Here is a 15443-nt window from a genome sequence, read left to right as displayed (position 1 = left end):
ATTATAGAGTATCCGTCTACACAGTCATCGTGTGGACAACAATAACCGGTGTATGTAATACACACAGGGGCTCAGATTGTGGAGTATCCGATTACAAGGTCATCGTGAAGACCACAATAACCGGTGTATAAAATGCACAAAGGGGCTCAGATTGTAGAGTATCCGACTACAAGGTCATCGCGAAGACCACAATAACCGGTGTATGTAATACACACAGGGGCTAAGATTGTAGAGTATCCATCTTTTCAATCAATTCATCAATTCAGAGTGTGGATCACAATACACCATGTGTACTAATTATATGCAATAGGGGCTCANGACAGCTTCAAATGATAATACATAAAAGCCAAGCCAATCACTCACAACCATATTGCTGTACGATATGAATTCATTGAAATATCAATTTGGGCCCGAACAGTTTCGACTAATAAAATCTGACGTTGCATGCTTTATGACTTCATAATTACGCTGATTTCAATTTGGGCCGAACTTACCCGAATGCGTGTCCGAACGTTCGGCCATCCGATCTTCCAACAGGATAGTTAAATAATGTTCAAAAACGGACGTGCTGCCATACTTCCTAGAACGGACTTTAATATAAAAAAGGGACCGAATTACCCCGGTCTCACTTTTGTAATGTCGGTCTTTATCTCATTATTCCTCGACTAGCCGTCTTTAAATAACGTCACATCTCATTCTAAAAGTTGTATCCTTAAATGTGTACAGTTGCGCGACACATCTGTATACCCGAACACTTCAGGAGACAATTGTATAAATCGGTTCTGCGGTTGTTTATATATGTTTTTTAACGTTGCATATGTTATAAAGCTAGAGAAGCAAAGATTAGTTATTTTTCTCCTTGATTGTGCAATACGGCTCATTGACTCAAATTAAACAATTATAACAGTTAATAACCAATGATGTCTTTGACTGGAATTCAATACGCAATCAATTAACCCATCTGTTTTCACCACTTTTGATGCAGGCACACGTTATTTTTTCCATTTCTTATTGTGCATCGACTAATTTTAATATTCAGCTTATAAGGAGAAACTATTTTAAATATGTCATATTTCTTTTGTCTAAGTTTTATTGTTTTCTTTTTCAAATACTACCGCTGGTGTAACACCTCTCCCGTAAACTTGTATAAAGGACTGATGACGATGACTGGTTTTGTTATATTTGTACTACATTTGTATCTCGGTTAAGTAGTTTTGACGTAAGACATAAGATATAATAATGCTAATAATATACAACATTTGTTAAGGTGACACTGCAATTTAACGGACACTTGACTAGTGAGTTGCTGACTTAATTGGTTACAGTTGATATAAGAAATTTTAAACTGTTCCGTTCAGGTGGATATATATAATTGTATAGTTATCTTGAATTTGCCTTGCGTGACTACTGGTACAAGTTAATGTATATGTTACCAATAAATCACATACCGTTAATAAAGCATGACCATTACTTTGTCTTAGTTATATTGTTTGTTTCAAGGCAGTAATTTGTTATTACAATAAATCTTTGTCGTTATTACTATAGAGTAAGTAGTTACTACGAAACAATTTTTTTATCGTTCCGTCTTCCGTATATTTCATTAAGAAATTCAAAAAAACACTGTTTAGTTATGTTTTATTAATAGCCCAGAGACTTCAGACTTTGAAGAAGTGTATATTGCTATCGCATTTTACAATGCCTGGTTGTAGGTTTGATAAAGTTGTAATATTTTTTCCTTAACACGTTTCTTTTTTGTTAATTGGACTCTGGTAATTAACTAAATGTAAGGTGTAAGGTCTGTATGTAATAACAAGAATTACAAGAGTAAGTGTAACAACATGAGTCTTCTGCTAGATGAGACTGTTTGAGGTGTTCAGCTCTGGACTGATAACTTAAATACTTGCTGTACATGTAGTATTAGTGTCTTTGGATACAGTCATTGATTAATTGCACTCGATTTGTATTACTTGATGGACTGTGAATTGCAGTAGACGTGGGGTGATACTATATTTGTAGATCTACTATGTGTTAATTTGACCAAGCTAGTAACCTTAACTTTGCAAACTGAAAGGGCGAAAACAGATAAGCTGTATCAGAATAAAGTAGTTTATTTCAAAAGTTTTGATTGAGTTCGTTGTGAAAAAATACCCTTCCTCACAGTGCCTCTAATATAATGTTGCTACCTGCTTTGTGTACGGTATTTTATTTACTATAGTGACAGTAACACCATACATCCTTAGTAAATAACAAAACCTTAATAACGATCATCATTAAGTAGGAACCCCTCTCTTGTTTATACTCCGTGTGTTGTATTTGTTTGCAAATAGATGATTACATTGTCAATATTTCGTATTACATTACGTGTTTATATAAGTTTGCATAACTCAATGAATAAGAGGGCGTTTTCAATTGAAGAACTATTGAAAACTGGATTTAAATGTCGTTTTAAACATGATATTATGTGAATGCACCATTGCTTGTTTATACTAGTGCTTAAATTAAAATATAGCCATAGCGGCAAAGTGTACACCGTGATTTAAAGTGACATGTTAAAGGACATATATACAGCTGTGTTTTGGTGAAAACAATGCGGAGTTATGAATATTATGAATGCATAGGTAAGCGTGAAGACATTAGATGCCTGTGTGTAAATGGCACCATGTACTAAAGGTATTACCTAGTCAACATGTACAATACAGCTACCTGTGAAAAGAGACATAACGTAGTCTGAGTGTGAAGGAAATGTATCTACAAGGTCACAGCCTATTCTTCAGGAATGCGATTTTATAAGTTTATGTAAAACATTAAATTTCTATTCCAATCTCAAATTATTTTGTAATTGTTTTGGATTTTGTTAAATGCTATTATACCCTGGTATTAGCATAAACTATTTCTTACAACAATAAATGTCTTTGTGTAATTTTTGGAAAACAACTAGCAGAGTTCTCGGGTGTGCTTTTTTCAAGTAGACCACATCAACACGATGTTATAAGTAGAGTATTTTAGTTAATCTACACAAAACAAAATGTTAGGGCTATATTGTTATATGAGCTTATATCAAGTTAAGATTTAAACGTACACGTCTGACGTAACGTAAAGTAAACAAACACCACTGTGATCCCATCTGTATACATGGATTTTGCACTTGTAACTTTTAAACTTATGTAAACCCACCGTAAATACTGTTTTTATATTTAAACGAACAACTCCTATATATTTTCTTCTTATGGTCGATTTCTTTCAAAAAATGCATTCTGATTTATTATTCAATGTTGAAATCTTGTACACATATTTCACTTTATATAATGGCGTCTATACTATGAACATGACCTTACTGAATATGCAGTCGAGCTAGTTGATTTACATACCCTCTGCATAGCATTCGTGTGTCGACATGACACTATAAATAGACCGCTGTCTGGTTAATATCCGGTAAATGTAGTGGGTGTGTTTTAAGTATGACAGTGGCTTGTCGTATTTTTAATATTGTTAGACCTGTACCCAAGCAATAAGGGCACTTTAAGATATCTTGCCTGGTATATATACTGTTTTATTATTAAAATAATACTATTGTCACTTTTATTAAGTCCATTATAGTTATAAAAACCAAAAAGAAATGTTTGTTTATTATAATCAAATGGAATAATCAATGCATCTAATAAAAACTCAAAATTTTGTAAAATATTCTTGACTTTGTCACATTCCCAGAATACATGCTCTATTGTCTCTATTTCTAGTTTACACAGTTCACAGTAAGGGTTATCTACTATTCCTGCCTTAAACAAATATGCATTAGTTGTCAAAATGTGCTGATTAATCCTGTACTGGAACCACTGTAATTTGGTATTTTTCGTAATTTTAAATGGCATTTTATAAAAAAAAAAATCCAAACTTCATCAACAAATTGAAACATATCATCCCATATTTATTTTTTACCTGTTGATATAGTATCATTTTTTACAAAACAAGCTATAAAAATCTCTTATCCCCTTTTTATTTTTCAAAAACACTTCTATATTTATTGGTATAAATGGATAGTTAACCTCTACATTTGACCTATCTTCTTGTATTATATACTCTCTAATGGCATTTATTAGACCAAGGTATCGTAAACAGTTTGTATCGATATCATAAATCTGTTTGAATTCTTGAAATGTGTAAAAAGCATAGATATTTATGTCTCTGGTTAGATCATCAATTACAATTATTCCTTTATTGTACCACTCCCTGTAAAATATGCTTCTATTTTTTATTAAAAATATTTTTGTTATACCAGATGGGCATTTTGAACTTAATGCTAGGGGACTTATATTTTCTTCTTATGGTCGAATTCTTTAAAAAAAAATGCATTCTGATTTATTATTCAATGTTGAAATCTTGTACACATATTTCACTTTATATAATGGCGTCTATACTATGAAAATGACCTTACTGAATATGCAGTCGAGCTAGTTGATTTACATACCCTCTGCATAGCATTCGTGTGTCGACATGACACTATAAATAGACCGCTGTCTGGTTAATATCCGGTAAATGTAGTGGGTGTGTTTTAAGTATGACAGTGGCTTGTCGTATTTTTGATTGTTAGACAAACACGGATTAATGTAAGTTACCTGTACTCAAACAATAAAGGCACTTTAAGACATTTTGCCTTGTATACATACTGTTTTATTATTAAAATAATACTATTGTTACTTTTATTAAGTCCATTATAGTTATAAAAACCAAAAAGAAATGTTTGTTTATTATAATCAAATGGAATAATCAATGCATCTAATAAAAACTCAAAATTTTGTAAAATATTCTTGACTTTGTCACATTCCCAGAATACATGCTCTATTGTCTCTATTTCTAGTTTACACAGTTCACAGTAAGGGTTATCTACTATTCCTACCTTAAACAAATATGCATTAGTTGTCAAAATGTGCTGAATAATTATCTACTGGAACCACTGTAATTTGGTATTTGTCGTAATTTTAAATGGCATTTTACAAAAAAAAAATCCAAACTTCATCAACAAATTGAAACATATCATCCCATATTTTTTTTTACCTGTTGAAATAGTATAATTTCTACAAAACAAGCTATAAAAATCACTCATCCCCTTTTTATTTTTCAAAAACACTTCTATATTTATTGGTATACATGGATAGTTAACCTCTACATTTGACCTATCTTCTTGTATTATATACTCTGTAATGGCAGTAATTAGACCCTGGTATCGTAAAAAGTTTGTATTAATATCATAAATCTGTTTGAATTCTTGAAATGTGTAAAAGCATAGATATTTATGTCTCTGATTAGATCATCAATTACAATTATTCCTTTATTGTACCACTCCCTGTAAAATATACTTCTATTTTCTATTCAAATATTTTTGTTATACCCGATGGGCATTTTGAACTTAATGCTAGGGGACTTATATTTTCTTCTTATGGTTGAATTCTTAAAAAAAAATGCATTCTGATTTATTATTCAATGTTGAAATCTTGTACACATATTTCACTTTATATTATGGCGTCTGAACGCCAGGTAGGGTGAGAGGTTCACACTTAACAATGTAGAGAGGGATGTTCAGACTTACCAGGTAGGGTGAGAGATTCACACTTTACAATAGTGAGAGGGATGTCCGGACTTACCAGGTAGGGTGAGAGATTCACACTTTACAATATAGAGAGGGATGTTCAGACTTACCAGGTAGGGTGAGAGGTTCACACTTTACAATGTAGAGGGGGTGTTCAGACTTACCAGGTAGGGTGAGGGGTTAACACTTTACAATGTAGAGACTTACAAGGAAGGGTGAGAGATTTACAATTAACAATGTAGTGAGGGGTGTCCAGACTTACCAGGTAGGGTGAGGGGTTAACACTTTACAATGTAGAGAGGGGTGTCCATACTTACCAGAAAGGGTAAGATATTCACACTTTACAATATCGAGAGGGATGTTCAGACTTACCAGGTAGGGTGAGAGGTTCACACTTAACAATGTAGAGGGGGATGTTCAGACTTAAAAGGTAGGGTGAGATATCCACACTTTACAGTATACAGAGGGATGTTCAGACTTACCAGGTAGGGTGAGAGATTCACACTTTACAATATTGAGAGGGATGTTCAGACTTACCAGGTAGGGTGAGAGGTTCACACTTTACAATGTAGAGGGGGGTGTTCAGACTTACCAGGTAGGGTGAGGGGTTCACACTTTACAATGTAGAGACTTACAAGGTAGGGTGAGAGATTTACACTTAACAATGTAGAGAGGGGTGTCCAGACTTACCAGGTAAGGTGAGGGGTTAACACTTAACAATGTAGAGAGGGAGGTCAGACTTACCAGGTATGGTGAGGGGTTCACACTTTACAATGTAGAGAGGGATGTTCAGACTTACCAGGTAGGGTGAGAGATTCACACTTTACAATATAGAGTGGGATGTTCAGACTTACCAGGTAGGGTGAGAGGTTCACACTTTACAATGTAGAGGGGGTGTTCAGACTTACCAGGTAGGGTGAGAGATTCACATTTTACAATGTAGAGAGGGATATTCAGACTTATCAGGTAGGGTGAGGGGTTCACACTTTACAATGTAGAGACTTACAAGGTAGGGTGAGAGATTCACACTTTACAATGTAGAGAGGGGTGTTCAGATTTACAAGGTAGGGCGAGGGGGCATTTTCATCTGACAGCTGGAAGAAGTAGGCAGTAACAGGTATTGTCACAGGTTTGGGACAGAAGCAGCCTCCGGCTCCAAACTCTGCTGTAAAGCCACTGACCACCCCAACAGACTCTATTCGACCATTCAATACAGATTCCTAGAATTAGACAGACAACTTGCGTTATGAAGATTGAATACAAATGTAATGTTAACAATCAAGCATTTATATCCATACAACATGAACCCTCTGATGGCATAACAGTAAATACCAGTATAAATGTCAATAAAACATAAACCAAGATGCCCGTTGGGTCTGTATTACTCACCTGGTACGAATCTCGCACTTGCAACTTTAAAAGTTGACGAAAATAAAGCTACAGGCTAAATAGCATTACCACTTAAGAACCTGTTGATAGATTTTAACACACTTAGTCCCCTGCTACATTGAAAGTCTAAAAAGGCCATTACGTTAAACAACTTGATAGCCCTTCATCACAATATGCTACTGGCAAAATATCATTGCCCTAGGCCCTTTTGCTATGAAGTACCCAGAGAAAAAAAAACCTAACGACTGCCTCACGTAGGGCTCGAACCCACGACCTAGTGCTTTGTGCCCATACTAAGTTATGCTCCAATGAGTGTAAAACATGCCAATGTAATGCCAGTAAGCAGCTCAAAGACTCTAATGATATTGCACTGATTAACACTCAATCATAAATCCAAGAACTTATTGAGGTCTATACAAACTCTAACAAATCTTTTAACTGTAGATGTCAAAATACCTCAAAGTGTTCGAAGAGACTGTTGGTAGATGCTGGTGCACTGGTACTTAGTCCTTTGCTGGAGTTCACAGCAACTCCGGTACATTCGAAATGGAGCACCACCATGGAACAGGACAAAGCACTACAAACAGATATCAGGCATCGCTTGTTCAAAAATATGTGAAAAAAAAGTAAATAATGTCAGGAATTGTATTGAAATGACATTAAACTTCAAAATGTTATAAATCTGTTCAGTACCGAGGGACACTGTGTACTTGCCAACTGGGTCACCTACTTTTGATGGCACGAGTGTTGATCAGTTATTGTCAAAGTCAAATCGTCCCATGGACTTCCTTTTCACCGGAGCCTGTGGGAATATAGAAGGATTAATATTTTGATAAAAGTTCCAAGCAACAACGTTATTCACAGGTATTATAAAAAAGGAGAAAAGGTGCAAGTGTTTTGTTTCTAAGACTATACAATACATATCAAGGTCATGCATGTACCTATAAAATCTGTTCTGTCACTAGGGTACATTGTTTCCCTGTTCTTATTCGACGGAAAAGAAACAGTCTCCCAAAATCTCAACCTCAATACAAATAGCATCATATATGTTTAACATTTTATGCGCGAAAAAAAAGGTAGTGTTGGGGATTAATTTCAATATTATAATAAATGATATATTAAGTGACCGTGATGTGTTATTATGATTATTATCAATACATGTATATACATCAACAACATAAAGTTATCCCACATGCATGGCGAACCATCTGATAATAAATTTTACTAACATTGTATTTATACACAGTATTATACAAGGTCACACGGATGTCTTTGGAATGTTTGTCTTAGAACAACATGATATTTAAATTCATTGATGCAGACAGGGACCATTTTGATAAGTGAATTTTGTTTTTAACTTATGGCAAATAAACATCATTAGATTGAAAAGGAGTTATATTGATCAGACCTGAATATGAATAAATTGGAATGTTTCAAAGAAATTTTCCTTTAGATTCATGCTTAGGACAGGTTTTTCTTTGTGAGCGAGATTGCCTGTGGTCCTTATGGGCTAGACGTTGCGAGCTGTTTAATCTAATCCAGATAATAATTATTATGTAAAACCATTAGCCAGCATTTTACTATCCGGTTACCGTCACATTACCCGACATGTCCAATCTTTGACTTCTGTTTACTACCTTTATCAAGTGGGAATGACCCCGTCTGCCATTTCGACGTAGAGATACACTCCGTCTCTCGTATTTTTTCACGCCGTGTTTACACGAACAAGTAGGCCTATACTATATATTGTTCTCTAGATTTATTCATGTTTCTATCAATGCACTTGACCTCACGTAATCAAAATGATTTTTGTACAGTGCTTAGCTTTCTGTTAGCCGAGGGGATATTCAACAACAAAAGCATATTCCACATAAATACCTACTGTTTGTTGTTTATGTAAAATTTGTGGTATAATTGTTCCATGGTGACTGTTTATATATGTTATATGTTGTGTTATATAACAGTTCATGTTTCCGTGTTGATAAAGGGACGGATCGACCAGCTAATTTAACAAATTTATTTGTCTGTACTGTCGCTATTACCTCTCTGTCCATATACATTATATATTTACATGCGATTTTAATATTTTTTGATAATATCTAAAAAGAGGAAGATGCCGACGCATGCAATATCATCACTCACTTTGTGACGTCATTATGGCAAGATACATCGCGTTGTGTGTTTACAATGTTATTAAAAAAAGCCCAGAACTGCATGCCAACTCAATCTGAAATTTGGGGAAAGTAACCTCCATATTGTTTGGAAGGTATAATTGGTATAAGTTCAGACGAGTTTGGCGTCACAAGGCTTCAATACTTTCTTTTCGTGATTTCAACTTTACATTACAGTGTGCATATATACATACATATTGGACTGCATTCAAATATACGTTTGCTAGACATCCAATTATTCACCTTCTTGTTTATGACATGAACGCACGGTCTTGTTAAAAAACTAGAAATAAACCTGTTATCTTGAACACGTCAAAATGGAAAATTATTTTGATTTTACTAGATCATTTAAAGTCTTAAGGAAACACATTTCGTTAGTTTGATTTAGGAAATCGATGAACAAAATGCATACTGCTAACTGTATCTGCGTCTCATTCTAGTAATTTCATGTACTTGTATATTTCAACATCACACAGTTAATCTTATCAGGTAAGCAGTCCGCGGTCGGTACAACAGTGAGTATAGATGTACAGAAGACCCTCTTTATTCTCAACCGTACACAATTATGTAGATGAACAGTTTGCCGAGCGGTGATCAATGTGTTACATGCTAGTATTGGTTTGCACAATCCAGTGGATAGGACACCTATTTGTATCGAAAACGTAGTGCAAACCAGTTTTCACAAACTGATTTACTTGTGTCAATACACCATTGTATGTTTTGTAAGACGGGACACTGGAATGTCCCTCATATTGCCATAGTACCAGTGTTTATGCCGTCATTATAACGACATAATGGAGGAGATACGTGCAGCTAATGCAGGAAAAACACAATTGAAGAGTTTTGATTTTATTTTATCCATGAGTCTCCTTGTACAACTAAACTGCCTGTGTAAAGAAGGCATCAACGTAGTTTTACTGTAAAATACATGTTGAATATAGCTGTCTGTGTATACAGTCATTGTGAAACACTGCGCGTAAACGAAAGTTGTCTGCGAGGTCACCTGTCGTGAATTGAGGTAAGTGCTTTGGTTCAATTAAGGCTCTTTCTGCTATTTGGTGAGAAAGATCACTTGATATGGGAGCGATAACCTTATTAAAAATATGAAAACATTTTTAAATCAGTCAAATTAATGATAATATATCCTCACATTAAAACACATAATATCAATAATCTCGATGTATTGACGGTTAAAATAATTATGCAATTGTCTTAAAAATCGTTTTGTTTCGTGTATAGCATACTTAAAATACATGGACACAATGAGATATTGGACAGGTAAATATGACTTAATATAATAACAAAACTAGATAAGTTTATTATTCACATATTGTAGCATGCACAGCACTTATTCTGTAAGATTACTATGCATTAGTCGTGTTTGTTAGAGTTCAACCTGACAGTGTGCTATGTATTCCCGAAGCTTAAACGGATCTATCTTCTTGACGTAAACGAAAGAAATTAAGCTTAATTCTGTATTGATTTAAACATGAATATGGTGATGGCATGTCGTGTGAGTGAATTAAAGAACCACAATTGATAATTAAAGTATGACCAATTACAACCAAGTTATGTAACGACAACAGACCGGGATTGAGTAAATACTGGTTTCTTAGAACATATGGCAAATACGGTTAATACCGTATATACAATGTATTTACAATGCATAATTTGTACATAATATACAATATTCATCACACACAAAATCCGAACGACTCTCTCTCTCTCTCTCTCACTATCAACTCGCTAACTAATGACATGTAATCTGTACATATATATATATATATATATAACTAATATTACAGAATGCCATATCAACACCCTAAAGTCTCTGTAGCTTGTTGGGCGCTGTCGTGTCGTCTCCAATGTCGATGACGCCGTCCTCCCGTAGACTCGGCCAATTTCAGTGGAGTCCCCCTCCAAGCTTACACAAACATATATAAAGTAGCGGGTCATATAGATCCGGCTGGAACAGGTCACACAGACCAGTGAAACATAAACAGGTCGCACAGACCAGTCAACTGCAGGTCACACAGACCAGTCTAATGTACGGGTATAAAGTGTTACCTCTCCATGGCCACACAGGTCCAGGTAAGAATATATAGGAATAGGTCACACAGACCAGCCAAATACAAGGGTATTATGTTTACCCTCTCCATGATCACACAAGTACAGGTAGGTATATATGTAGGTGAAGGGTTAATCTGGGAACGTTCAGTATCACGTCATCGGGATCTGATAGTGGTAGAGTACCAAAATGACCATCTGTATTTGGCCTTCTGTTACACAGACGTCGACGGTCCAAGGACGAAAAGCTACAGTATACGTATGCCTTTATTAAATAACCAATGTACACGTAACGATAGTATTATACTAGAATACTATTTAATTACAATTATTGATTAATACAATATAATTTATATCTGAACTGGTTATATATAGTATTTGAACAGTAGTGCTAGCACTAAACATTTCATTATGCTGAACAAAGCTAACAGTGCTATTGTTCACGTTTTACCTGGTCCCATACACATGCATATATACACCCCAGTGCGCTCACAGTACCGGGTATGCATACATTCATACCAGGTTCAATACACTTTTATACGGCACGTATAATGTCTGCCTATATATGACTCAATACATTTGTTATAATATATCTGGTATAACTTAAACAAGTTTAAACTTACCGCAAGCAGCTAATTGCGCTCCAACGTTCACTACACGGTCCGCAACCGTAATATCCGCCCTTCTCAACTGTAGAACACTCATTAGCGCATGCGCAACTTACCTGTTAAAGTTACCTGGCTGGAAAGCGCACGGCATTCAAACACTGAAATTTACAAGTTATATACACCCTGTCCAAACGGCATGTGACAACACGCCCCATCCAGTAGAATAAGCTTTGCCTCTGAAAGTTATTATCATCCAGTTACATGCCATTGGGATAGCTCTGGTCTTCATATCCTGCTGAGGAAATCTGCTCCCACATTTTCTCTTCCTCGTATTGCTCGCATCTTGAATCGGTACGGCTGAAGCTGAAGCGTCCATCGCATCAATCTTGAATTAACTCCCTTCATCTTGTTCAAATACAATAAAGGCTGGTGGTCCGTCTCCAAGATGAATTATCGTCCATACAAATACTTCTGGAATGTCTGGATCGCCCAGACTACTGCTAATCATTCCTTCTCAACGACTGCATAGGTTCGCTCACTGTCCTTCAGTTTCCCACTAGCGTAAGCCACTGGGAACAAGCCACCCTATGAGTGTTGTGTGTATCTTCCCCCAGAATGTGATGCTACTCATATAATGAATTCCACAAATCTATCGAAAAGAGTTCGATGCTTTGTACTGATCTGCTGCGATTTTAATCTACCTGACATTATGTGGATAAAGTCATCAACATAATCCCATCTAGAGCCCCAGTATACCATCTGTATCTGTTCTAAATTCGTTAAATTATTCAACCAGTTTGTACGGAGCCAACCGTGCATGACATGATTTTGGACTGGGTATTGAGTGCTATTGAAACAGTAATGTTTGACATCTCCGATCCTATATCTGCATCTGGTCATATAGCCGTGACCGGGGACGTGTGCATACCTGATAATCAGAGCAATTGTAAAGCAGACCGAACTGATAACAACTACCAGCGTGCAACATTCGACGAAATGCGTAACATGTTGCCTGGTCTTCTATAAATGTATCTGAACATTTTTAAAACCTTTTATGATATTCTACAATCCACAATAAAGGTTTTTGTACCAAAAGTGAAATTACGTGTTTAATTTTAGACTTGAATGGCTCCTGTATAGAACACTTTATGGTATGTGTTAAACAGAAATATAGAACCTGTATGAAAACCCGTTTTAAAAACAAAAACAATGTATCTTATATTGTAAGGTATCCGTCTACAAGGCCATCATGGAGACCACAATACCGGTGTATACGATACACGAAGGGGCTCAGATACATTTCAGGTTCATCATTTAGGCTTAAACTACATCTGTATGTAATACACCAGGCAACTCTGAGTGTAGAGTTTCCGTTTACTTGGATCCGTCTACCAGGTCAACAGAAATGCCTTAGCTTTATATTTGTAGAATCATTGGGGAGCTATGTTTTTGGAGTGTCTGTCGACAAGGGCATCGTGTAGACCACACTAGCATGTGTATACAATACACACAGGGGCTCAGACAGAAGAGTATCCGTCTTCAGGGTCATGGTGCAGACCACAATAATAAACTTATGTTTTAGATACACAAGGGGCTCTGATTGAAGAGTAGCCCGTCTAATGTAGACCACAATAACATAATTACTGTATGTATAAGATACAACAGGGGGATCTGATTGAAGAATAACCCGTCTAATGTAGACCACAATACTATACTTATGTTTTAGATACACAAGGGCCCTCTGGTTGAAGAGTAGTCCGCTAATATAGACCACAATAACATAATTACTGTATGTATAAGATACACCAGGGGGCTCTGATTGTTGAGAATTCGTCTACAATGTAAACATATATTTTGAAATGTGCAAAATCGCATTATGAAGTTCTGAGTGTTTATAAGTATAAGTCAATATCTAGATTTAAGGAATATCATAATAAAATCGATGTCTTCTGTTCTATGGCAATCGAATAATTGTTCTCTACGGCATACATTACATATCATTGACATATAAGAGGCGTTCGAAATTTGATATACTAGTGCTGACAAAAGACTACCGTATACGAATATAGAAAACTTGACAGCGGTTTCTTAAAGGAAACAGTTTGACTTTTTTTATTTCAGTTTAATAATCGATTAAATAATATTTAAAGTCAATCCAAATCGTAAACAATTCAGGCATGTTAAGATTGTTTCGTGCCTTTTTTCTACGTATCCCTGTCCTATCTCAGCACAGGAAAATGTCGTGAATGTCCTGTTGACCGGCCAGGCAACAACAAACTCGTGTTTAATATAAACAAACAAATATATCGCTAAACATGTCTTTATATAAAAAACATCAATTTGTTATTGTTACGTCGGTCCATATATTTATCCTAGTTATCTGACAAGTCACGCTTGAAATATTACATTACATGATGGTATGGGTATTACCAAGGTCGATTGAAGTAGTGCTGGTGGATTTATAGATCCTTTGTGAAAACAGGTTTTCAAAAGAAGAGCGATTCATTGAGTGCTATGTACCAGGGGGAACTTTGACTGATAATAATCCACCAAACGTCTCCGGCTACATGTGCAGTGGCCATAGGGACATTCTGGCTGTACGGATTGTGTTGATACGGTCCCCATGTGACTTATATTTCATCTATATGAAAGACATTAGTTAACGCTGTTTGTAGAAAGTTCGTCTACAAGGTAACCATAAAGACTTTTTGCTACATGTGTATCATGACAATGTGACATTCCTGCGTTTTGAGAATTCTTCCATGAGATCAAAGGGATAACTGGAGGTATGTGTGTAAATTACCAATTTACATTGTCACATCCGTTAGATAAAGCTACCAACCTAACATATTGTCATACTTTAATAAGAGCTAAATCATATGATCATACTATTTTTTTCAGCTTATAATAGATTGCGTGAACATTCGTATATTAGTTTATTAACTAATACTATATATTTATTATTACTAAAAGAGGATATGGAAGTTTTCTTTTAAAATAGAAAATTGTGACATGGAAAGACATATTGCATGAACATAGGGTAATGCTACATGGATTTGTTGTTATGTGCTTTAAACTGTTACAACGTAAAACATATGTTAAATTCGTACTTGGTTTCCTTTAAAAAAATAGAATTGTTTATCAGAGCACGGTATCAACTGCGAATGTATCCTAGTCCTTAAACACCAACCCTGTGTCAAATGCCAGGCTTATATAGAAAAGCTTTATTTTGCTAATGTTAGTTGGTCGTATATATTTATCATGATTCACCAACATTTCAGGGGTGTATCTTTGTCTTACTTCCTGGTATGTGCTTTATAGAAATAGCTAAACGTACTACGTGTGTATTTATAGCATATATGTGCAAAACAGGTTTCAAAACAAAAACGAGCTATCAATTATATCATGTTATGCACTACCAGAGGAATATACGGCTGACGGGATCCTCCTACGAGGTTTACCCGCAAACCTCGTTTACCTGTCAACCAAACTCTATACCTAACAAGGTCATCGTGTTGACATGTTTCTACATCTGTATGGAAAAACGAAAGCTCTAATAGTAGAGTATCTGGGGGTTATCCGTCTACAAGGTCATTATTTAGGTCTTAATTACCACTGTATCAA

General features: G+C 35.5%; 1 protein-coding gene and 1 long non-coding RNA gene across 2 annotated transcripts in view; one reads left to right on the top strand and one right to left on the bottom strand.

Annotated features, from left to right (window-relative positions):
* Positions 1-15443, top strand: part of LOC110457874 — an 82560-nt gene that overhangs the window by 32243 nt on the left and 34874 nt on the right. The window lies entirely within an intron of this gene.
* LOC110457873 (protein FAM214B-like) lies at positions 6198-7626 on the bottom strand. Its single transcript, XM_021509322.1, has 2 exons — positions 7430-7626; positions 6198-6804 (listed from the first exon to the last, which is right to left on the bottom strand). Exons 1-2 carry the CDS (start codon positions 7532-7534, stop codon positions 6565-6567), a joined length of 345 nt encoding a protein of 114 aa, XP_021364997.1. The 5' UTR covers positions 7535-7626; the 3' UTR covers positions 6198-6564.

This window comes from Mizuhopecten yessoensis, unplaced genomic scaffold (genome assembly GCF_002113885.1).
Source record: "Mizuhopecten yessoensis strain PY_sf001 unplaced genomic scaffold, ASM211388v2 scaffold9359, whole genome shotgun sequence".
NCBI lineage: Eukaryota > Metazoa > Mollusca > Bivalvia > Pectinida > Pectinidae > Mizuhopecten > Mizuhopecten yessoensis.
The sequence above is the reverse complement of the archived record's forward strand: the minus strand, read 5'-3'. Positions and strand labels throughout refer to the sequence as shown.